General features: G+C 41.3%; 1 protein-coding gene across 5 annotated transcripts in view; it reads right to left on the bottom strand.

Moving 5' to 3' along the window:
* cacna2d2a (calcium channel, voltage-dependent, alpha 2/delta subunit 2a) overlaps positions 1-25,380 on the bottom strand; it is a 186,955-nt gene that overhangs the window by 16,883 nt on the left and 144,692 nt on the right. For all 5 annotated transcript variants that reach the window (XM_042223068.1, XM_042223066.1, XM_042223065.1 and 2 more), the window contains 8 exons: positions 16,594-16,644; positions 16,161-16,260; positions 14,599-14,760; positions 12,960-13,070; positions 12,207-12,285; positions 4,207-4,256; positions 1,308-1,397; positions 529-597 (listed from right to left, as the gene is read on the bottom strand). In XM_042223068.1, coding sequence (XP_042079002.1) covers positions 529-597; positions 1,308-1,397; positions 4,207-4,256; positions 12,207-12,285; positions 12,960-13,070; positions 14,599-14,760; positions 16,161-16,260; positions 16,594-16,644 — 712 coding nt within the window. The remainder of the gene's footprint in view (positions 1-528; positions 598-1,307; positions 1,398-4,206; positions 4,257-12,206; positions 12,286-12,959; positions 13,071-14,598; positions 14,761-16,160; positions 16,261-16,593; positions 16,645-25,380) is intronic.

A 25,380-nucleotide genomic window follows, 5' to 3' on the forward strand; every position in this document is an offset into this window, starting at 1 on the left:
GCTGCTAGTATCAGAGAATCAAACGGGGCTGGTGGCTGTGCCGTGAGCGTGCTAAGAACATCTCTATGCCATCTCTGACTTATCACTTTGTGCGCAATCTGATTAGCACATATTTTCACAGTCTATCTTAAACTGAGTCGGTTTGCTGCTTTAAGCCTTTGTGATAAGCTCAGAGTAAATACTTTGGTCATGGATACTGAAAGCTGGATGCATCTATGGATGTTAGTAGATAGTACAGATGAGTTGCTGTGATGTCTGTCGTCACCTCAGGGGGGAGGTGTTGCATAGAAGAGCAGCTGGGCGGACACCGTTACAAATGATTGATGATGGTCAACAACAAGAAATAAAACCTCAAATCCTTCTGCTCCTCCAACTTGTGTCTGTTTTTAGTAACTTTACAGCCCTACCTGCCTGGATAGATGTAAAAAAAAAAACAACCCAAAACATTATATTTACTAAATAATAATGATAAAGTGCAAAAGCACAGCTATTTTAAGGTCACATGCTATGTTGCAGTGTTGCTTTTACCCGAGAGCTTGCAGTATCAGCAGTGAGGTTGAAGACCGGCATTGTGCCGGTGATGACAAGGCCCAAACCCTAATAAAACACATTAGAAATCAAATTAATTGTATCCTTAAAGCACATGCCCAGATATAGATGACAACAAAAATATGAAGAACACTGTTTACCAGGGGCAAATGCAAGAGGTGGCCAGATGGGTGACTAATCCCACCATAAACCAAGGTATGGACACCCCACATAAACGACGTCATAGCCCCCTTTTTTTGTTTGTTTTGCAAAATTCCATTTCTTTCTCGCTGTTGTTGCCACATGAATTCTTTTAACGGCAAACTCATGTTTTCAGGAACATGAGTCCTGAGTTCCAACATATCTCGAACGCACCGTGTTTCTACATACCAGTCATGCCCGATTTAGTAAATGATAAGACCTCCCACCCCCAACAGGTTGCGGCAGATGGCTGGTCTTCCCAGAGAAAACTTCTGTCAGAGGTTTCTTCCTGTGAAAAACTGGACTTTTTCTTTCCCCCTGTCGCCAAGTGCTTGCTCATAGGCGGTTAAATGCTGTGATTTGATGCTATATAAATAAAACTACCGGTACAGTGAAATGGAATTGAATAAAAGTGTACTGACGATTTACAGCGATTTGCAAAAAATAAACCACTTTATATGCCAGCCAATGAAAGTACCCCCTGTACCACTGCTTTGTACTGTCAGTGTATCAACTCCTAGCCTATACGTGCACAGGATATGCTTATAAATTCATTATGATTATAAATTCTTGCTTACCAGTGCATCCTGGTAGACGTTTGTCCACTGCACCTGCTTGGCTTTAGTCCCGGCGAGCACCATCGGACGGCCCAGGACATCCAGGTACTCCTGCACCAGCAAAACCACAAATGCTAGTACGACTGCCTACAGTATTCACACATAATCAAACAGCCATTTATAGTGCGTGTCATGTACTGCCATTAAAGCAGAGAACTTGAAGAGCCTTCCGACGTTCATCTGTCATAAAACTACAAGACCCTGACCGGCCTCGTCTCTATCACCACATAAAGCAGCGGGCCACCAGCAGCAGCCGCGTCCCGGTCCTGCCGCGCCATAAAGCCTCCAGTCCTGAGCCGCTCAAGGCCGTTTTTCATCATTATGAAGGAGCTATTAAAAACACATTAAGGGTGTCAATGGCACGACGTGCAACCACGCCATTTTCCCAGAGGCTTTCCTGTCAATGCTAGGAATGTGATAGCATCCCACAGCAATTGTGAGTAGAGGTGAGGGGTTAAGTCTACTAGTAATACATCATATTCATTATTTTCTTTTTGCGGTCTGAAGCCACCTCAAACAAAAACTGGGATGTCTTTTTTGAAAACAACTGATTGATCTGTGTCTGTTAGGAGATGCTTAACTGGTTAAAAAGTCACCTTATGACAGAGGAAAGAAATGGATGCCAGAAATATAATCTCACAGAGACCAGAAGAAGAAGGCAAAACTGTTGTATAATTAAAACTAACTGTATACTTCTGCCATAATAGCTTCTTTTTTCCTGAGTATCCTACTCAGCAGTCAGTGAGCCATAAAGTCATGTATCACCACAATATAATTAAGTGTAACAGGATCAGCAAAAAGCAAACAAAAAACCCCCCCCAGCAGGTCATCTGGGTTAAATGTTAATTTAACAGTTTGCACATAACGACAAATTTCCATCCATTCAGCAGCGAAAGGGGAAATGATATTGCAAAGGTCTGACCCCTGACACCATCTACCCTTGAAACACAAAAGGCGTGACCTGTATAAGCATGCAGCTACTTCAGTATCGTGATTTTGACCATTTGTTTTCCAGCGTCTGAACAGTAAGGTGCTGACAAGCGTAACCTATTCTATTATTAGCTCAATAAAAGTCCGGTTTAATGCGCCACAGGGAGATATTCCATCAGGACAGTGACAGCCAGACCTCTTCACAGGATAAAGAGGGGGAATTTTCTGCCCAGCTACAACAATCTGGGAAACATAAAAAGTCAGCAACTGGAGATATCTGGTCCCCCCCCCACAAATGCAGACAGTGAACTCACCAGTCTGGTCACACAGAAGCCAAACATCCGAACTAATGCCTGCACTGTTATTGTTGCTCCACTGAGATCCCATACAAAGAAGCCAGGATATATAAGTCAAAGTATTTCCAACTATTCATTCATAAAAGTATGACTCAGGATGGTGAGTATAATAATAATTTTTTGCCTTCTGTAGTCCATCTGCTATTTGAATAGTACTATCATATTTAAGCAAGAGTACGCGATGAGTGTGTGATACTGAAGGGCAGACGGTGGTTAAATAACATCTGGCCCCAGTGTGTCTTCTGGGCCTGCACAGAAAGCTGTAGTCACCCACCTTCAGAAAACCTATTAGAGTAAGTGGCGGCTCTCAGAATATAAATATGCCAGACTTAATGGAACAGCTGACAGTCTATTCTAGGGCCTGGTCACTCACCGGGACTGGGGGTGGGTGGGAAGCGGAGCATAGGGGAGGAGGGGTTTGGAGCAGCTCCCCCACCACCAAACAATGGAGTCAATTTCTCCAGCTAGAATGAGGTTATCCCGAGGGCCTCTCGAAGCCCAAAGTGCCTTAAGCAAATGTGTATGTGTGTGTGCATGGGGTGGGCAGGGGACGTCTCTGGGCCTTCTACTTTACTTAGCTTTCAGGTATGTTCTCATGGAAAGACCACATTTGTTATCGGTACATCTAAACTCGTGTCACTTCCAATTTATTGCCATCCAGCTGTGCTTTCTTCTGTTCCTCAGGAACTCTTGAAAGCAAAGCTACAGTGTAATTATCATCAAAGCCAGCATGGCAGAAAAGTAAACTAAGTTCTTCATTTAAAATATCGTTTTGTGGACTTTTGAGTCCATGAAAGGATTCGGAGAGTCAGTAGCAGAATTATATAATTAACCTACAAAATAATCAGGTGAAGTTCTGAGCGAAAATATGCATCTAAATTAAAGTAAAGCTAAAGTACAGATCTTTCTGGAAATCTGCATGTATAAACATTTGCATCCCTTTGCTGTGGCAGATTGTCTTCTTCTTCTGTACAGGTGGATCAGCAAAAGCCATTTGATCAAATTTACGAATCAAATTTTAGGGTAGGATATCTTACAAGGAGGTAGATTGGTTCCTTTCATCTGGTAGGATGTTTTTAAGCAACGTTCTGAATTTGCACAGCTTTTTATCTGCCAAATAAACATCTGCTGCTTTAAGCAACTTAAACTCAACAGGCGTGTGACCAGCCACACACGCTAAGGCTAGTGGTCAAATTATAGGATAAGAATGACTTTCATTGTTAACGTTTTAGTAGCATTTTTCTTCTAACATCAGAAACAGGCTTTCACATTACTGTTTTCTTCTCCTTTCATTTGCTTCCTTTAGAGGACACCACAGCAGATCATCTGCCTGCTTCTTACCCTCTTCCTGACATCCTGTACTGTTGCACCAACCCTCTTCATATTGTCATTCACTACATCCAAGAATTTTCCATGATATTCCTTCAAATTATTACACAAAGATCTTTTGTGCTCCTATTGTCAAAGATGGTGAAGAATCAACAGCCTGTAGAAGTGGTGCCATTACTAACTTTTAATTTTAAAAGTAGTTCCCAACACCATTTTGCAGCTAATACAAACTCTTTATATCTTACCTGAGTGTTGATTCTGATGGCTCCAATAGATGGAATTTCAAAGTAGTAACCTGAAGATTAAGAGGAGAGAATTAATGCACTATCTCCACGCCGAGCTTGCATCCAGTCTGCTTCATGGAGCAGCCCGTGTCATACATATATTTTCAAAAATTAAACAGTCACAGTGTGCAGTAAAGTGATCCATTAAAGATTGGAGTCTAATCTCTTCATGTTATGAGGCACACTTAATAACACCATCTTCAGCTGATGATGTTGGGCACTGCAGGCATGGAGGAGCCTGTAGCCACTGACCCTTTCAGACTCGTGGCTGCGTTGCAGGATGTAAATGTGGTGGCTCATTGGGAATGCTGAGCCCAAGGCTCTGCTTCTGCTGATTAGGAATGGAGGAGAATGCCCGACTGGGTCAATAACCACGCTGCTCCTCAAGTTATTAAAGCCATGAATGTTTATACAAAGAGCTGCGAAATGGAGGCAGCATCCCCAGAATGTTAAAAGGTGGAGATAACTTTCATTATTTTGATACATTATGCGTTTTTTTTTACTCGCCTGGTCTGCGTTAAAATTTGTCTCCTGTGTCTCATTCATTAGCGCACGTGCTCATCCGTACACATCTCTGCACCCTCAGACTGAGGTTCACATGTGCACACACGCAGGGCACAGCCATTTGTTACTGCTCTGTTAATAACAGCCATTGTCCAAGTGATTTCTGACTGTGTGCCAGGGAAGTGGTTATGGAGCAAAGCACGGCAAGAGGTGAAAAAAGGAAAATGTGTGCAGTGACCAAAATGTAAATCTCCGCTCTGCGCTGCAGGTTCAGTGAAGATTTTCAGTTACGGGCTTTATCAATCATTTATTTTCTTTGACTATAATTCAGTTTTCCTCAAACTCCTTCTTCACATTTAGGAAGTAATTTGGGCCTCTGTTAAACAAATACAGTGCTTGGTGATAACACACTTTTTTATTCCCCTGCCATAAAAAATAAGAACATGTAAATGTTTTAGAAATGTGTCAAAAACTTATTTAAAATGAAAAAAACACTGAATTCACTGAACTGAGTTTGTGTTTTACATACAAATTTGAGCTGGTATACTGGAGTGGTCAGAAATTACTCAAGCACTCAAACTAATTTTTCTGTTCAGGAATCTGAGTAAATAACTGTAATTTGGCATCTTAGTAAAAAATAAATAGTGTGCTTTTCTATTCATTTATTTTAATATTATTATTATTATGCTTTTTTAAATGGTGAATTTCAAAAATCATGTATTACAACAATAATCCAACAATAATTCGATTTTAACATGTGCTTGTGCATAACGGGGAATTAACAATCACAGAAAAATACAAAAATGATTTTGTTAAATACCAGTAATGTAAATTTAGGGCAGCTGTGACATTTCAAACCTTATGTTTAGTCATGGTCTAATACATGTTTTAAGTACTGGAGTCTAAAGAAATCACATACACTGATTACCAAATACATATCAAGCCTTTCTATTAAAAATAACTTTGATTTCTATAAAAAACAAAAAAACTAATCATTGATGTAAACTTAAACACTGCGTGGCCAAAAACATCCACACTAATATTACACTAGAAAACTTTTAGCTTTGATCCTTTTTGATAAATATATGCAGTGTCACAACATTTATTTCTGTCTATAGCTCTTGTATTGATGATGCGAGAGTCAGACCACTGCGTAAAGTCTTCCCCAGCACATTTAAACATTTTCAGTGGACTCTGGTGGCCAATCCATGGGTGAAATTATGTCTCTGTCCCACTTTGACCCTGATGAATCCTGGTTTTGTTCTCCTGGAATATATCCATCAGGGAAGAAAAAGAATCCACTGATGACAAAAACCTGGTTATTCATTATAGTCGTGTAGTTTCGCGATCACAATCATTCGAGACATTTTTCCAGCCGTCCTCACAGATGATGGTTCACAGTATCTTTCTAGATTTCAATAATTCACTGAACAGGTCTTAACCCAGTTTTGTAGTTTCAGTAATGCCCTTAGATGTTTTCTTTGCTGATAATGTGAAGCTTCCAAAATGGAATAACATCTTTCCAATGTGCCTTCCAACATATTTAAGTAATGAGAAGTTACTCACTGCATCAGTTCGGGTCTAAATAACCCAAACTGTTGCCAGCCCAAACATATTAACCACTGCAGTAATTATACAATGGAAGGCTCGTCTTCTCCTGTTTTCTTAGTTAAATCGAGGTGGTGACTTCTTTTGGGCCTGATAGTTTTTACTGTGTAAAGAAGAATGCATTCTCCTGCTCAGAAGAACAGAATGAACAGCTTTCTAATGACATCCAGTTTCCTTAATGCTTTTACTGAGACAAAGTATTTAAACTGAAGTTTACCCAGTAAACCCGTGCACCTAATTTCATGGTGTAATTGATTTTACTTCTCTTGGTGGTGGGCATTATGATTTGTGGAATATTGTACTTCTAACTTTGGATTAAATTCAACACTTTTGTGGGAGTATTAGGATCACCCACGCGGCATGTGACGTTTGCTGTTTGTATCCTCGACTTCACCTGTTTTTTGGAGATAACTTTCTTTTCTGTTTTGGATTTTGTTACACTGTGTGAGAGCATGCCGAAATGGTCCCATTGTCCTCAGAGTCACAGAGAGGTTGCTTTCTTCTTAGAATGGGATTGCAGCTCAAGTGAGGCAACAACTAGCATCTTCAAGTGCCCTAGTTGTGCATGTTTGTGCTTGTTGGTGTGCATTAATGTGGTTTGTCGAATGTGTGTGTGTGTGTGTCATGGGTGAAGGGTTAGGGCCTGGAAGTGTCAGGGAGCTAGCTCTGCTGGAGTGAGATACCAAAGAGTAATAAGTACTGAAGATACGAGAGGACAGCTCCATTGAGGCTTGTGTGTCAACACTATTGTCTTATGCCAGCATAGACTTTAGTAGCATGGTAATCACTACAGTCATGAACAGAGGAGAGCTTGTTGGCACAGAGGCATAATCCTGGACTTTCCCCAGCCTGACAGGGAGATGGCATGGTAATCATCCTGCTACCAGACTCCTCCTGCTAATTAATAACAACTTCTGGGGAGATACTTCTGAAGCACGTGGCTTCACTGGCAATAAGCTAATCGGCACACAACTAAAGGCCACATAAAGGAGCAGTTTCAGATAAATCACAACACTGAGAAACAAAATTAAACAAACCACAACAGGCCAAAAGAGAAGTGGGTTAAAAACATAAGAGTGAGCTCGACAACAACAGCAAACTAGGCTGGAGACAAATGAGCTAAGTCAAGATGAGATGCATGAAGACAAAGTAGCTCACAGGAAGACCAGCTGAGTCATGTGGGCTGTCAGACTGAGGGTCAGAGGCAGAGCTGCCTGTTTGCTGGGTTATTTCAGGGCTGCTGATCTCAGCATCATATGCCAGAAGACATTATTTTAAAGCAACTCAACAACAGATGGAAGGCAGTGTCTTAATACCTTATCTTTCTGAAAGCTTTAAACCTGTTTTATTTCAGAGCACAGTGAGCATCGCTGATGGGCGTGGTTGGGTTCGGATGTGAAGTCACACTGTCCCGGTGGACACCTTTTTATCACTGCTGCAAGGCAACAGGTTAAATCAACAGGGTCTAAAAAATAAAAGTGACAACGTGTGATTACAAAGTTGCACTGTCATACTGAACTTATAGTCTCCTGGGGCAATGCTCTAGCTCTTAGTATTTTTGGATTGTTTCAAGTATTTCCCATCAAAACAGTGACGCATTAACTTTAATTCCAATTCTGGGGAAACAATGTTGTTGGAGGGAGTCAAATCTACCAAGATGCTACTGGTTCTGGTAAAAAAAAACAAAAAACCTCCAGATTTTCAATCTGCTGGGTTTTCAGCTCCTGTGAGCTGAGTTTTTGTTTCCTCAGTCGTCAGTGGATGTTACAGCAGAACTCTGTGTCGACAGTCTGACCCAGCAGGAAAAGTTCAAGGTGCACAACCCCGTGAAGCACTCGGGATTGGATACTGCGACCGATTTAGCTGAAAACGGCCTTTTTATAAATGTCACCTCCTCTACATCTCTGGGCTATAGCTAGAGATCCAGCTCCCTTCAGCAATGACGATCCTTGCCTAAATTGGCTCAGTTTGATGTAAAAGGTGGAGGTTTGGACTTTCTGCAATATCAATTTGTTAAGCACTGGTGGTCAGAAAGGGACCCTTAAGGTGCTATCAAAAAATATCAGGCTTGGTTTTTGATTACTATGGGTGAAGTAGCCAAATTTTGTGATTGTGCATACTCAATGTATAACAAAACTGACGAAGGTCTGGGACAACATTAACCCTTGGGGCTCAAATTAAACTTTCTGTTGGTAATGCACAACCAAGTCCTGCAGTGGTACTTCTGAGTAAAAAAAACTCATAAAATATGTATGTGGGGTAATCAGGTTGTTAGTTTTTAACTGTTGCAAATCTGCAACGCCTGCCTTGAGAGGGTTAATAATAATAATGGATTGGATTTATATAGCGCTTTTCAAGGCACCCAAAGCACTTTACAATGCCACTATTCATTCACTCTCACATTCATACACTGGTGGAGGCAAGCTACAGTTGCCCTGGGGCAGACTGACAGAAGCAAGGCTGCCATATCGCGCCATCGGCCCCTCTGGCCAACACCAGTAGGCGGTAGGGTAAAGTGTCTTGCCCAAGGACACAACGACCAGGACAGAGAGCCCAGGGATCGAACTGGCGACCTTCCGGTTACAGATGCGATTCCCAACCCCCTGAGCCACGGTCGCCCCTAATAACGTTAATCTCATTAATTAAACCATTTATTCTTAAATAACTGAATATTTACTTGACTAATTCATCTTTTAACTAATTAAGGAACAACAACACAAGTCAGTACACCCATGCTTAAATACACTCAACAAAAATATAAACGCAACACCTTTGTTACTGCTCCCATTCCCCATGGGATGGACGTAGAGACCTAAAATTCATTCCAGATACACAATATAACCATCCCTCCCAAACAGTGGTCACAAATCAGTCCAAATGTGTGGTAGTGGGCACATCTGCTATATTGAGATAATCCATCCCACCTCACAGGTGTGCCACATCAGGATGCTGATCTGACATCATGAGTAGTGCACAGGTGTACCTCAGACTGACCACAACAAAAGGCCACCCTGGAATGTGCAGTTTTGTCTCACAGCAAAATGGCATGCTGACAGCAGGAATGTCAACCAGATCTGTCGCCCGTGCATTGAATGTTCATTTCTCAACCATAAGCCGTCTCCACAGGCGTTTCAGAGAATATGGCAGCACATCCAACCGGCCTCACAACCGCAGACCTCGTGTAACCACACCAGCCCAGGACCTCCACATCCAGCAGGTTCACCTCCAAGATCGTCTGAGACCAGCCACCCAGACAGCTGCTGGAACAATTGGTTTGCACAACCAAACAATTTCTGCACAAACTGTCAGAAACCGTCTCAGGGACGCTCAACTGCATGCCCGTCGTCCTCATCGGGGTCTTGACCTGACTCCAGCTCGTCGCCGTAACAGACTTGTGTGGGCAAATGCTCACATTCGATGGCGTCTGGCACGTTGGAGAGGTGTGCGCTTCACGGATGAATCATGGTTCACATTGTTCAGGGCAGATGGCAGCTGAGAATGTCCCAGTTCTTGCATGGCCAGCATACTCACCGGACATGTCACCCATTGAGCATGTTCGGGATGTGCTTGACCGGCGTATACGACAGCGTGTACCAGTTCCCACGAATATCCAACAACCTCGCACAGCCATTGAAGTGGAGTGGACCAACATTCCACAGGCCACAATTGACAATCTGATAGACTCCATGCGACGATGTGTTGCACTGCATGAGGCAAATGGTGGTCACACCAGATACTGACCGGTTCTGGGTCCCCAGACCCCCAATAGCGCAAAAAACTGCACATTCCAGGGTGGCCTTTTGTTGTGGGCAGTCTGAGGTACACCTGTGCACTACTCATGATGTCAGATCAGCATCCTGATGTGGCACACCTGTGAGGTGGGATGGATTATCTCAATATAGCAGATGTGCCCACTACCACACATTTGGACTGATTTGTGACCACTGTTTGGGAGGGATGGTTATATTGTGTATCTGGAATGAATTTTAGGTCTCTACGTCCATCCCATGGGGAATGGGAGCAGTAACAAAGGTGTTGCGTTTATATTTTTGTTGAGTGTATTTTCTGCATGATATCAGTCTGGCACAAATCTGTGAAGAGATGTTCTGCCATTATTCACAGATGTTTCTTTTCAGATCCTCTTTGCTGCAGGGGTTGCACTTTAAGTTCTCCAGATGTGGGTGTTCTGTTGGATTCACGTCAGAAGACATACTTGGCTAAGTCATAGTTCACTTTTCTTGAAAAAAAACAAACAAAAGATGTGCGATTGTTTGTGTCTTTTGCCAAGCTTCTTGACACTACGAGCCCACTCTTTATTCTGCATTTGAGTGAGCTCACTTTGCAAACGCCACCTCCTCTAAACCTCTGGCATTACTGCAGACCCATATCAACATGCTCCCACCTCCATGTTTCAAGGTCAGACCTATGCAGTCACTCTGGCATTCATTGCCAGGTCCACACCAAACACTGAAATCCAGACAAATGGCTTTTTGCTTCATCTGAATAAAGAATGTGTTGCTTGTACTCATCAGGCTTTCTTTTGTAAGGCGTAATTGCGCAATTTTGTGCCCTCTCATAAGGAAAAGTCCTTTGCTTAGTGGTTTGATGACTGCCAAAGCAGATTCTTACGAAAATCTGTTGTTCCAATATATGGTTGTGAAAATTGCTAATTGTACACCAACGCACTCCTGAGGTCAGCCGACAAGCTTTCAGGGGTTTACATCTTCAGGCAGTTTGTATTTCATTATCCCAGGACAAAAGAGGGAAAGAAAGAAAGCCGTGTGGAGTTTTCTTTTAAAATCTTGTGAAATCCAAAAACTGTGAACAGCATGTGTAATAACTTTTGTAACAGAATTCACAGATAAACAGACTTTTGGTGCAATGGTACTTGTAAAGCACTTTCCACTCTAGTTGAGCACTCAAAGCCTTTTCACTGTAAGCCTTATTCACCCATTCATACAAGTGCCCTTTTCTATGCCTAAGTGCTTTAAACCTAATATTCACACATTCACACTCTGATGGGTGGCTCGGGGAAAATCAGGGTTCAATATCTTCTCCAAGAACACTTCTACATGCAGACTAGAGGGACCAAACCACCAACCAGACCTCCTAAACCACAGCTGGTTTAGGATGATGCTGGTAGTTTCAATGCTGTCTCTCTATTCTATTTTAAACTAAAAGCTAAAAAAAATCTCCCAGTTTACTTCATAGAAAAAAACAGAATTGAAAGGTAATACAATTTTGACAGTTTCATTATAATACAAGGGTTTCTACACATAATACACCAAATTTATTTTCAGAATTTTAGTTTAACAGTAAGAAGTATCGCCTCACAACATGGAAAGTTCAGACTTCCCCACAGTCTCATTCCCTGTAGATGTTCTGTTTAGACATGTTAGCTCTTTGGCAAGAACAGCGCCCTAATTATTCTAAAAACGATCATTTAACACACTTTTCATATAACTTTCAGTAACAAGTTTACAGAGGCATTCTGTATTTTGAATTGTGCTCTGCAAACAAGTGGACACAGCCTATCTGTATAAATAATTACAGCATGGAAGTTCTGAAAAATAAACTAGGCACGCTAAATTTAGCTATTTTCTTGCTTTTTTTTTTACACTTCCCCCCTCAGAATGGCTTGACTAAGACAATATCATTCATCAGGGTCCAAAAGTGTTCTAATAAATAGCATTATATTGATTCGAGGGCATGTGGTGGATGTATAATCACGGCACTCCATGTTTTCAAGCACACATCAAGTATGTAGATGCCTACACTGTGATTAATGGGTGACACAAATCATTCCCTTTTCTTAGACTTTGCATACAAGTATGAACTTCTCCACTTACCTTTATTGGCGCATGCTATCCACTGCAAAGGGGTGACATCGTAGTTATGCTGGCCAACAGAGAAAGTGAAAACACGAACCTGATTGACGAAAACAACAGATAAAAGAGACGAATCACATCAAGGAAATTTATATATATATAAATAAAAAAGTAACTGACAATAATCCACAAACTTACTTACTGGCAATAAAGTCAGCATCATGTACATAAACTATACTGACTGACCTCACAAACATCTCCAACAGTAGACGACAGTGATACAGAAGTGAAACTGCAGATTAATCCTATATGACAGCATTCGTCATGAAGGAATGAATAATGGTAGAACTATGAAATCAGGGAAATGAAGGGTGGAAGTGACAACAAGCTACTAGTGGAGTATCTACTGGCTGTAATATTACAGGCTCTGATGATAAAGTGGCTAATTAGTCAGCAGGTCAGAGCTGTTAACACCAGCAGCTAAACAACAAAAGAGACGAAATAAGAGGGAAGGAATGCGAGAGAGGAGCGAGTTGAAGAAAGACTAAGGAGATTTAAAAAACAAAACAAATGGGAGTGAAGAAGCTTGGAGAGCACTTTATATGCACAGATTGGAGGGCTTGGCATGTCTGACTGTCTAGCTAAAAGATCTGTTTATGCTATATTCAGACAATGTCAGCAGAAAACAATGGAAACAGGGAGAGAAAAGTCAGTTTCTAGAGATGCATGATCTCTTGGGCTGAACAGATAACATCCTCATAGGGACAAACTCACTGTTTTGTTGGGCCAGTTGTACTTCTCAAAGATTTCCTGTGCGCGATCCTCCCCGCCATCTGTAAACATCATTATCATCTTATTGCAGTTGGCCCTTGGGGCATTGCTCTCCTGTGGCACAAGAAACAAAATGAGAAGATAAAGGGAAACAAGGCAGGGAGATATGCTAAAAAATGCAGCAGTAAAGGGGCAAGATACTAAAACATATCCACTGTATGATCCCAATGCAATAATTACAAGTACTTAATTAGCTTTAGTTATGTTAACAACAAAATGATTACAAAGTGCTTAGTAATTGGTTAATAATTGGTCTTTAAACCATATATTTGAGCTGCTAGATATTGTAAAGCTGGAAATGAGGTTTATAAAACATTGTAAATGGTTATTAAACAGTTTAACACTGATGGGATAGTATATTGCCAGGGGTGTAAATCTGACCTGGGCGCTGCGGTTTGTGTTTCTTTCGCTCTTTGATTTCATTTTCACTCCTTTTGTGGTTGAGTTTCAACCACTAAAGCTACTTGATTAAGTTCTGGAAAAGATTGTGCTTTAGGTTAAAATATTCCCCTTCTCAAAATCAAACTATAAAGGACACTTCAACATATTCACTAGAGAAAGTGGGAATCGAACCATTAACCTTTCAGTTGCTAAACAACCCGCTCCACTGCCCATCATTGTAAAACCAAGAGTTCTGAATAAGAGTCCATATGTAATCAAATCCGACCAGTACTCGTATCTATTATTCCCTTCCTCTTCATGTATTAATTCTTCTATATTTTTTCTTTTTTTCCTTCATCTGTTTAAAAAAACCTCCTCTAATCCACTCATTGCTTTACTGAAACATTTATAGATTTCTTACTTGGCAGCCAAAGGCTTCTTCACATTGGCGTAATTTTAGGATTGCATCTTAAGTATACAACCTTATTCTAGCATTAAATCTGGTTGTCTCGAAAACATTTTCACTGGCATTATAGTCCCCGCCACCCTCCTGCACTGCAGCTGTCATTGATATGCAGACCAGCAGCAAGTCAATCTGACAAGATTCTAATAAAGACAAATAATATTGCGACAATTACATATTTTTATTGTGCTTTTGTCTCCAATCACGGCAGTGAGTCATCTACAGACAGCGATTAAAAGGGGCCTTTTTATTTCTCATTCTGCTGGCAAAAGGGAAGTTGTGAGGGTGCGGGTATGGAGGGGAGATCACTTGGCTCCATGCCTCCGAGCCCACCAGAGGAATATAAAGTGTCTGTGGCTGATATCCTCTGGGCTGCGCTCATCAATCATCCCATCAGAGCCCATTAGGGTGGCAGCCTCCTAAAATACACAGCAGCATACGGAGCTGAGGCAGCACCTGTGTCGGGAGCACGTGGATCCCTGCTGCTGACAGACCTCGCCACGGTGCTGGCTGCTGAAAAAGCTAGCGTCACTCCATTGCTACCGCAGTTATAATCAGACTTGCCTTCAACACTGACAGCCCTCTGGAAATGTCTTACGCAAACCTCAGCCACTCACTGTCAGCTTTGTGTTATCACTGTAAATTCTGTTTTATTAATTGGATTAGACAGCAACGTCAGCCACAGACAAACAAGGCGCTCGAGGATCGCCTTTCCCTGAAAGGCTTGTTGGCGCTTACATTGAGAAGCTGTTCAAAGGCGAATGTGAAGCCAGATTTGTAATCTGTGGTCCCCTTAGCTTGCATACGCATGACGGCTTCCTTGAAGATCTTCTTGTTACGAACGTTGGCCTGGACCAAAGTCCTGAAGCAATCAACTACAAAAACGGCCTTTTCATTGAACTGGAAGGAGACATAAGAAGAATTGAATGATTTGCCCGTTTAAAAAACAGTTGTAAAAGTGCATATTTCTATGTAACGTATGCATGTGTACACAGTTCATGGAGACAGGATGCAGACGTGGGTGTGTGCAGATGTAAGCTACCCTGCTCCTGGCTGGCAGTAAACACTGGTAATTACAACTTTCCACACCAAGAACAGGTGCACCTGAAACGCCAGTGCATTACACTGAACAGAAACCCAGCCAAGGTAATATAATCTGTCTCATCTCATCTACCAAATTAGCCTAAACCTATGTATATGCATGTGCTCGTGCTCGTGTGTGTGTCATCTCTGCGCGCTATTAGCAGCATGTTTGTAATAGCATGTTTCAAATGATGTTTCTTCTCGAAGGTCAGCTTCAGAATCAATTAATGTTTTCAGGACAGATTGATGTAAACTACTACATGAGAGAAAAGATGGCATTTTGATTAGGTCGGTATCATGTCATATTTAAACTGGCAGACAAAGACAGACAGAATTACAGTGCTGCTTCTTCAAATGTTAGGGAAAGCAGAATCTTACATATCTATATTATTGCTAATATATATTGTAATATATCTATATCACTAAAGCACTTCTGGATGGATGCAAACTGCATTTCGTTGCCCTGTACCTGTGCATGTGCAATGACAATAAAGTTGAATTCTATTCTATTCTAATCTGCACCATATGATCAAGACAAAATTAATCTGTCACATGTGCTAATACATTACCATATATTATTATAACTAATTATACAAGCCCTTACAAGTGAAACCAGATGATTACTTTTGGTTCATTTGTATTTTTTTTAATGCATTTTGGGTTTGGAAGGAATTCAGAGCAAGTTTTTCTAAGCCCACACTTTTTTTTTATTTATAAGGGGAAAATCAGATGCTTTCCCACCCAGATTACCATGCTCATTTATTGCTCTTAGAGCTGGGATTTAGAGGCATACAGTGGCTAAGAGCAATGGATTATGAGGGATTACTGAAGGGAGTCGACAAACAGAGCCACCACACCGAGCAAGAGGACGTGTTTCTGTGCGTGTGTGTGTGTTTATGTGTTATCGGCCCTGCAATATAGAATAACACTAAGGTTCCCCTACACATAAGTCTCAATAGAAAACTTGGTAATAAGTAGAGTAAAAGAGGCAGACGGCCTCAATCCTACAGGGACAGCAGTGAGGGAGGACAAGCAGACAATGTAATGAGGAAAGAGAATGGTTTCCACAACAACTGGGAGCTGAATGACCAGCTTACTAACTCCCTGCTTGAGTACCACCTGTTTAATGAGTGCCACAAATATTTGTGTTGATGTTGTTTTCCGAAGAGATTCGTATTTGTGTTCACTGCAAATGTGGTCTGCAAGCTTCCACTTACACTAGCCACATTCACATAGTCATCATCTGATAAAGTGTCTAGCATCTCCACTACGGAGGTCTTCATGAGCTTCAGAGTGAGTCCGCTGACACTCCCACTCCTGCAGAAAAGAAGCAACGAAGCACTTGCACGCTCAAGTTATAGACAGACGTTTCATTTTTATTTTTTGGTCGTGTCTACTTTTTAAATCAAAATTGTGGGTTATACTTAGAAAATCACTCCATATTTGGACATGTATTCAATAAATGACATGCATATTTAGGAATAAGACCAACATAAAATTAATTAAAGCTAAAAAAAAAAAGGAGAATATGAATCTTCCTTTATGTTTGGTCTTTTGTCAGACCAACAGGTGGCACTAGCACCCTTCGAAGGAGGTACACACTCATACCAGAAGAAAAAAAAAAGGTTAAAAGAGAAGCGAGACACTCACACATCCACAATGATGACCATGTCCTTTGGAGATGATGCACCTTGGATATACCTGGACAAAGGGAGACAAAGAATGGGCTTTAATTTGTTCCCGTAATCTCTGAAAATTGCACTTTAAAAAGAAGCCAAAGTCACAATGAGCTGAGCCATCATAATATGGAGCAACCACGGCTCAGCCCACTTAAGCTACAGAATACTGAAAAGGCTTATGTGCTTAGAAGAGTTAATAAGTTGTTATATACTTCAGTGTTGGCTACAGCTTCTGCGAGCTGACTTCAACACAGATAGTCCTCTTTGCCGAACAACAATGCCCACTCTAAATAATTACTGCGTGAGACAAAGTAATTACTAGTTTACAGACTAAGTGTATAATAACATATTTAGTACAACTGGCTGTACTGATCTGCACAACCCCCTTTTAAGATGGCACTTTTAAAAAGACCTGTGAAAAATAAAAATGTATTCAGTATCACCAGAAGATTGACTCAATTATTAATTAGTACCAGTAGCCGAGTTACTATTTTTACAAGGGCTAGGTTGTTTTGATATTCAGACATACTATTTTACTGCTACAGATATTTATTTTACTTTCGACATAGATGAGCAAGTTTCTTGTTGTTCTTTTTTTTTTTTAAATTTATATCAGTCAGGTCACCATAAGCTGTGCTGGAGACGTGCTGAGATTGCTGGAGTCTTGAATTTCAAGTAGAGTTTAGATGAAATCACATTTTGTGTCACTAAATTCCAACAGCATTAAAATTTCCAAGACAATTTGTTTTTGTAGTGCTAGTAATCTTGCAGCTTTCATTGATAATTATTTCATCAAATAATTGAAAATACATCTTTATTTATCCTGTTATGCTACTGTGACTCATGGAGTCTACCGTGCAATATATTTAGTCACTTGATATTTACTGTAAAGGAGCAGCCTGAGTAGTGTTGACCTGCTCAGTGGAGAGCCTGTGCTGAGCTAAGTGCTGTCAGTAAAAGAAGATAGCTGATGTTCTGTTCCTTTGATGACTCATCAGTTGGGCGTCAAACCACATTATTTACTCTGGCAGGCCCTTTGTTTCTTATTTTTATTTATTTATTGGAGGTGGGGGAGGGGTGCACAAGCTGCTTAAGACCATTGTGCTTCATCTGCAAAGCAACTTCTAAAATAGGGCTTTTCTGATGTGTGCGTCTGCCACGACACAAGCCCACAAGGCAGACGCAGCAGTGAGCTAGCTGCCCAGACAACTTGCGTCCTGGAAGAGGCGCGCACATAACATCTGTCCAGCGTTGATAGAGGATGACATACAGAAGGAAATCTGAAATCCCCTCAGTCTCTTCCAGCGGCAATTAAATTCACATTTACCACTGATGCAAAGAGAGCTGAGATTGATGGACATTATATGCTTTTCTGTGGAGCGCTGGAACGAGGGAAGCTGTGGGGGTTGGAGTGGTGGTGGTGGTGGGGTGGGGGGGTTCAAATGTGAGCACTAGTTTGACATTCTGGGAAGCGAGCAGGCAAGCAGTTAGCAGCCGTCTTCGGCAGCGTAATCATCAGGGGTCTCTTACAGCTGATAATCAGCCATTCCACTGAGTGTGGAGAGAAGCCAGCTGCCTGTGGGCCAGAGAGGCTCTTTTCTTATGCTCGGCCAAGCTGATGTGGAGGTAGAGCAGCGGAGCCTCGGTAGGCCTCGCCGCAAGTCCCAGTGCTCCCGTTCACTGGCAGGCGCCACTTCAACCTGCAGAATGACCTCTGACCCATTCTGCAGTGACATCTACCCATCACGGTGCCTGGGTTCTAATCCACTTTAAGACACGATCTGGACCTTACTCTGCAACCTCCCAGATGGAACCAGGGCGATGTACCAGCACTGCCTCCCGTGAGGTCGATTAACTGAGCATGCCCAGAGTGAGCATAGGAAAAATGTATGCATGCGTAAAAGAGAGAGTGAGAGAGAGCGGAGTAGGAGGAGGGAGAAACCAATTATTTTCAATAATAAAGAATGCCACATCAAAGGTAGAACTTCCACAGCTCTCCAAAAGTGTGTGGCGTATGAAATCAGGCCTGGAACCATGAGGCATGCTGGCATGCATGACTTTTATCAATTTAATTACTGAAATCTTAATTTGAGGCAGAGGCAGGGGGGCTGAGACTCCACCACTTTCTTTTGAGCGGAAGGGGTTTGTGAAAGCGATCATCGATGCAGGACCGAAACTCGGTCAGAATGTGGCCCACGTCTCCAGTCCCTCAGGCTCGTGGATGGAGACACCCTGTCTGGAGATTGAGCGAGGGTCATTTGGTGACGGCTGATGAACACAGACCTACTGCAGAATTTCATTAACTTCTGTGGTCAGTCTATTTCTCATAGAGGAGAATAGTCCTTCAATGGGTCTTGGAGTTATTTTGAAGGGGGCTAAATGTTAATTGTAATGCAATGCAGACCTCTATTACTTAGTCATTATAGGTCATCTTCAGCTGCACCAATGTAAAATCTCACAATGGAAAACCGTGCGAGTTCTGGACGTGAAATATGGCGAGAAAATATTACTTTCAAGCAGATCGTTTCTCTCTAACTGTGAGAGAGGCAGCATTGATCAGCAGTAATGGGGTTTAAGAAGAATGTGCACGCAGTGATAGAGTAAGGAAGAGTAACACATGAGCAAGGATAGCGTCACTCAACACTGGAGCTATAGTGCTGCCATGGCTGATCTTCCACAAAGATTGTCTTAGTGTATCAGCACTCCTCTCTTTCTCAGCCTTTCCAGTGCCTGAAGTACAAATGAATTTTCTCTATGCCTCTGAGCAGAGAGCAACAGGATCAGAGAGAGTGCAATGGAGTCAAGAAGTTTCAGTCTCCGGGCTGATACGTCGTTCTACTGTTCTGACAGATAAAAATCATAAATCGAGGCCGGTATTACTATATAATTCTCCACATTTTGACTCATGGATCCAGATGTGTTGTTTCTGCATGGATTCCAGTCAGTAATTACCTCTCAGCTTCTGCCCACTGATGCCATTCTTTCCCTGTCATTACCCAGTCTCCTGCGTGCCAAGGCCAGGTGACAAGCAGATGGGCCTGGCTGGTGCTGAACGGAGCCCTGTCGCCCATTCTGTCCCCCGGCGACAGGACCGCCAGCCAGCAGACACAACATCTCGGCCTGTGTCCTAGCAGTCCATTCTCTTTTAGTTATGGTCAATATTTTACCACAGACAATGACCCATCAGAAATAGTGACAGAGGGTATTTTACTACATGTATTTCATATGACGAGGTGTCAGTTCTTGTTTACCCGTGAACAGCTCATTACAGTAGATAAACTAATGCGAAAGGTCTCCTTCTGAGTCCACCTCGTGAGCCCAAATCTAATTCAGCCTGTTCATTACACCTGTCCATTGCATCTAGGATGCTAAGTAAAATATTACACCTCATAAAATATTAAATATCATATAGAAATGGCTACTAGGCATGCAAGGATCACTGTATGGTGGTAATAGACCATTTAGTATGACTTGTGAACATTGTGACATTATGTAAACTTGAAAAAATGATTAATAAAAGGGATTTTGCACCTTGTTACAGTCCTTTATTTTGAAATCACTACCTTATAATGCTGCTGGAAAATGTATCTTTTTGACTGTTAGTTGGACAAAACAATTAATGGGCTGACATTACCTCCGAGAACACGTGAAGAGCAATTACTTCTAGTTGTCGACGTCTTGTTGAATAAAATATTCATCAAAAGCAGAAACCCTAAATTAATCAGTAAGGCAATAATCACTGGAGCGGTCGTTTAGGAAAGCATGCATGACATGTGACATAATAGCTAATTGCAACTGCCGAGGTTTAACTGGTTAGTGGTTATTTTAAATAAAAAGCAAAAGTATTGATTTTAACACCCATAATCACAAAACACATCATGTACTCTACATAAATGCATCCATACACTCACAAATATCGAAAATCAAGACACAGCCTGATTTGTGCGTGCAGCAGACATGTGCTCTTTACACTGAGGTGGAAGGAGGTATTGCTCTAAGTGATAAATAAATCAAAAAGAAATGCATTACACAAGCAATGAACACAATGACATATTCTACGTTGCGGTGATTGTGTTTTGCTCCTTTTGTAACAGTCTAGTAAAGGGAGTCTCATTGGAATTCATGAAGTAGTTGTATCGAGGCACCACGTTGTAAAATCAATACGTTAACTGTGCCGTGGGGGGAGGGGCATGCGTGTATGTGTGCATAACTCTCTCAGGAGATTGTGTTTATGCACCCTGACCCATTCACCGAAATGCTGTGCATTACATTTAAATTGGAGGAATCATCTTCTACATACATTTCAGAAACATGCACATGCATATAACACGATCCATGGAGTGGGAAAAAAAGGTTTTCTGTATTGTTGAAGTGAGTTGTGCTTATTAAACGCACTGTGCTGATAATGAGTTGCATGCATACACACATACTCTGTATAATGAAACTGACACTACAAAATGTGAGTTTTCCTCACCGCGATACGCTTGATAAGGATGCATCATATAAAATAGATATATGGCGAATAACCGCAGATTAATGGGAGAATTGTAACACAGGGAAAGTCTGTTTATGTGTGTGTGTGTGTCCGCGTGCGTGTGTGTGGATGCGTGTCTGCTCCCTTATGCGCGTGGATTTGTGTTGTGCTGATGGGCTTATTATTTTATGGACTGCTGCTCTCTTAGTGCTCCTGTGGATGTGGCAGGCAAATAAAGATTGAATTAAGATAACAATATAGGAGGACAGCGCCCAGAGAGCCTGCAGGAGAAAAAGATGTTGTCTGCCATTTATTTATTCCACTTTCTGTTGATTATTGGAAGTGCTGGCACCGAGATGATTCACGTGTCCATATTTTCGGATATGCCTGTAAATACAGTTGTTTTGTTTTGGGGTTTTTTTTCACCACTTTTCAATCTGAAATAAATACTGAATATTGAATTAGTCATGCATATTTCTTTATAGTAAAGTTTAGCAACCAAGTATCAGCCTGACATTGTTGTTTTAGCAGATGAAAGATCTTTTTTTAGTGCAAACCTTCTGATAAAAGCCTGCTGCATCACCTTCAGTAGGCCTCTCTTTTGACCCGGCTTATACCTGAAATCGCGAGAACAAAGAGAAAAGAGGGGGCAAAGCCCGGGGATCTATATATATTAGAATTGTGTTTTCGGGAGCTTCAGCTTCGTGGATTGACCGCCATAGTCATAATATTTATAAAGAGGTTAGATTGACTTCTTGAAGAAATCAATATGTGATACAGCCTACATGCTGTTGTGAACCTGGGAGGTAATGGGATCTCTGCAATGCTTGGCTAACAGGACTCCACGCCTGTCTCTGGTTATTTCTTTCTTCGCCTTTCACTTTCCCCATCTCCCTCTCCCTCACTTCAACCTCTGCTTCGCTTCCCTTGATAACAAGTGCAGACATTATAATGGACAAATGTTAATAATTAATGTCAGAGCAATTGGAGACAATTAAGTGTGTTGACTGGACCATTAATTTTCCTGGGGCTGTTGGTAGGGGAGCAGAAGGCGAGAAAGACCATCTGTAAAGGAAGGCGGCCCCTCTGTTTTTTAAAATTTATTAATTAATTATGTTTTCTTTCCACAGAAGACCAACTGGACAGCTCTGGCCAGGTCAGTCACACCACTATCAGTTACTCCCAGTAAAACTACAGGTTTACACTACAAAAGAGCTGCTGCTCTTTGATGGGACTCTTCTTATAGATGACATCACTCCTTATATTACTGAAGGATGGTACTGAGATTAGATCTGTGTATTCTCTGGCTTTACTGGTATTTGCAAAGGTGTAGAATCTATAGCATCTGACCGGTATCACAGCATGTGATCTGATTTATGTGTAGGAGGAAAAGGGCCGGTCGGTATGTGAGTAGAAAGTGTGTGTTTGTCATTTTTAGTCACTATTTGTGCACATTTTCTAGCCTGCAGGAAGCTCCAATGCCAGTGTATTTACTTTTGGTACACCTCTGTGTTGTGAGTTAGCTGTTGCTGTAAATGAAAGCAATTTAAAGTTGTACCTTGCATGATGTGAGATGAGCACAAAACTACATAGAATAGTACAGTTAAGTTAAGTCACAGTGACTTGACATGAGATGATAGAAAAGTTGAATTTCAGGGCCAGAACTGAAAAGCCAGCCACTGCACCATTCGTCATGTAAAATTATAGGCAATTTAAAAACTACTGAGACAACTGGACAGGGATAATTACTGTCATCAAAAATTTCAAATCTAGCATTTGTCCTATTTGGAACCAAGGGCCAAATCTCGACATTCCTTGAGGTCACTGAAATGGTGACTAGCCAAACAAATCAACAAATTGTGCAACGAATCTTAACGTGCAATACGTAGTGAGGGTTTAATAGCGATGTATCTGGGTCCAAACGCTCCTTTGGTTTCCAAAATCAAAGAAACTCTGAAGCACTACTGAGAATCAAAGACGGTCCAAATTCTTTCAGTTCCAATAAAATAAACAGAGTAGCTTTTCTCCCTGGTTTGGCAAGAAATTTTTACTGCCAAGGCTTTCATGAAAAAGTCAATTTATAAGGTTTAGAGGAATCACGAGTTAGCAGGAAGTTAGCATATGCCATGTTCTGAGCAGAGTAGTTCTAAAAGACTAAAACATATAGCACTGCAATATGTTTTCAGTTAAACAAAAACACAAAAATACATTTTAATGGAATCTGGAGGGTTAATGAAATTAGGCAAGTTGACATATAATGACGTGCTCCTTGGTGGGGAACTAGGCTAACATAAACACACGACCACAGGGAAGATGTAGGATGAAGGTTAAACTTTTCTCAATAATCTTCATGTTAAGGATCATATGACAGGGAGAAAATGCCAAAAACAGGCTAAACTTCAGCCAAAAGAGCATCTAAAGTGATCCATCCACAGCACAAGGGTAGTTATTAATATGCTCCTGTGTGGTTTGGATTACTCACTGTGAAAAAGTCCTGATCCAAAGCTTGATATCCACACTAAGATTTTAGTCAGCCTGTGAGTGAGTCTTTGCAGATAAGTGCAAATATTTGGTGTCTGCTACACTCTGAATCCACAGGCTGTGGTGTACAATGTGTATAAGCTGCAAATGTTAAAAATATAAACAAAACAGCCTCAACCAATAGAAACAGGGTTGATACATCTTCCCTTAACAAGTAGATGTAGATGTTTTTACTGCTTCACGCTGCTGTCTCTCATATACCAATGTGTAAATATTCATGTTATATAGGCTATTTTTAAGGTGATTGTTCAAAAGTTCAAGTTTGTTTCTTATGAAGTCTTTAACGTGAATAATTTTATAGCATCAGAAATGCCAGCACCTTATATTAGCTAACTCTAGATTTGCACATTATACTGTGAAGCTACTGGATGACATTTGCCCAAATGAGCTTCTGTTTCTCAAGATGCGACATCACTTTACGAAAGGAAAACCTTTGTATGAACACCGGTAGACTTGACAGAGCTTTAATGTGCTTCAACAAATAAGGTGGCAATTTGAACAGGCTTTCAAATGCTAGTTAGCTTCTCACACTGAAATAGAAGACTATAGTTGATGAATCAATATATTCTCGGATTTGAAATTTTCACCATATGTGTTTGTAGTGTTGTATTTCCTGTGCATCAAGATATTCATTCTGTAGGGTTTTTTTATACATGTAGAGGAACCTCTGCCCACTGTCACACCTAACTTAAGCTCAATTAGAGCTTCTATTAGGAAATAACATGAGTTCAGGTGTAGCATGTGCCATTTTTCTGTTCCATCATATTCGTTTATTATCTGTTTTTCAAATGACAAATCTTAGAGAATATGAAAAACATGCTTTGTTTATGTGCTTTTTATGTGCTTTTTTCTACCTTCAGTTGATGTATCACAAAATTTTGGCGCCTATCGACTGAACTACCAAGCGTAGAAACAACTGTAAAATAAAACTTAGAAAATGTGCATAGCAGCAGCTACAAATGCACAATTCATATTTTTTTTACACATATACAAAAAAAAAAAGAAGAAGGGAAGGATTTTGGTCCTACCTAAATGCCACACAGACACATATATTGTGCTCTTCTTAGCTTCTGTACACCTTGCATCTGTCGTCGCAACGGATGCCGCTATCTACAGCTGCCACACGACGGGCTTACCTAACACCAGGAGACTGGTTTTGGAAAATGCGTGATTGGCTGACCTCTCCGGAGAATGTCAGTTGGGGAGACAGCACGTTAAAGTATAATCACACAAGTCTGACCTGACATATCATGACACTCCCTGCCACGGCTGTGCCACTCAGCGCGGCTGGGCACAAGTTGCTAAGCAACAGGCAACGGGAATGTCGAAATCTCCAACATGAGTAAAAGCTCAACAGAAATGACAGTGACAAACACGGACAACCGGGGCGGTGGGTGGGTGACAAGGTGTTCCTCTGTGCAAAAAACCCCCACTTCCTCTTGTCCACCCCATCACACATGCTCCTGCTGCACCGTCCTCGTCAACCTTCTCATCCGCCTCATTTCTGTCTCCGGGAAGAGTCCCCCAGTCACAACATGTGTAACAAGAATTAAAATCAGGTTTACTTCTGTTATTGCACTGACAGATCACCGACAGGATCACTGTTTTAACATGTCCCGCCAGACACTGCCTTGTGTTTTCCAGTGTTTTACATGTTTCTAGTGTTGCCTGATGTGACAGTGCAGCACAACTTTAGAGACTTAAGCCTGGTGTTAACTTAATTAAACTGTCGGGGAACACCTT

The sequence above is a fragment of the Haplochromis burtoni genome, unplaced genomic scaffold (assembly GCF_018398535.1).
Source record: "Haplochromis burtoni strain Fernald_Lab_line unplaced genomic scaffold, NCSU_Asbu1 Contig_100, whole genome shotgun sequence".
NCBI lineage: Eukaryota > Metazoa > Chordata > Actinopteri > Cichliformes > Cichlidae > Haplochromis > Haplochromis burtoni.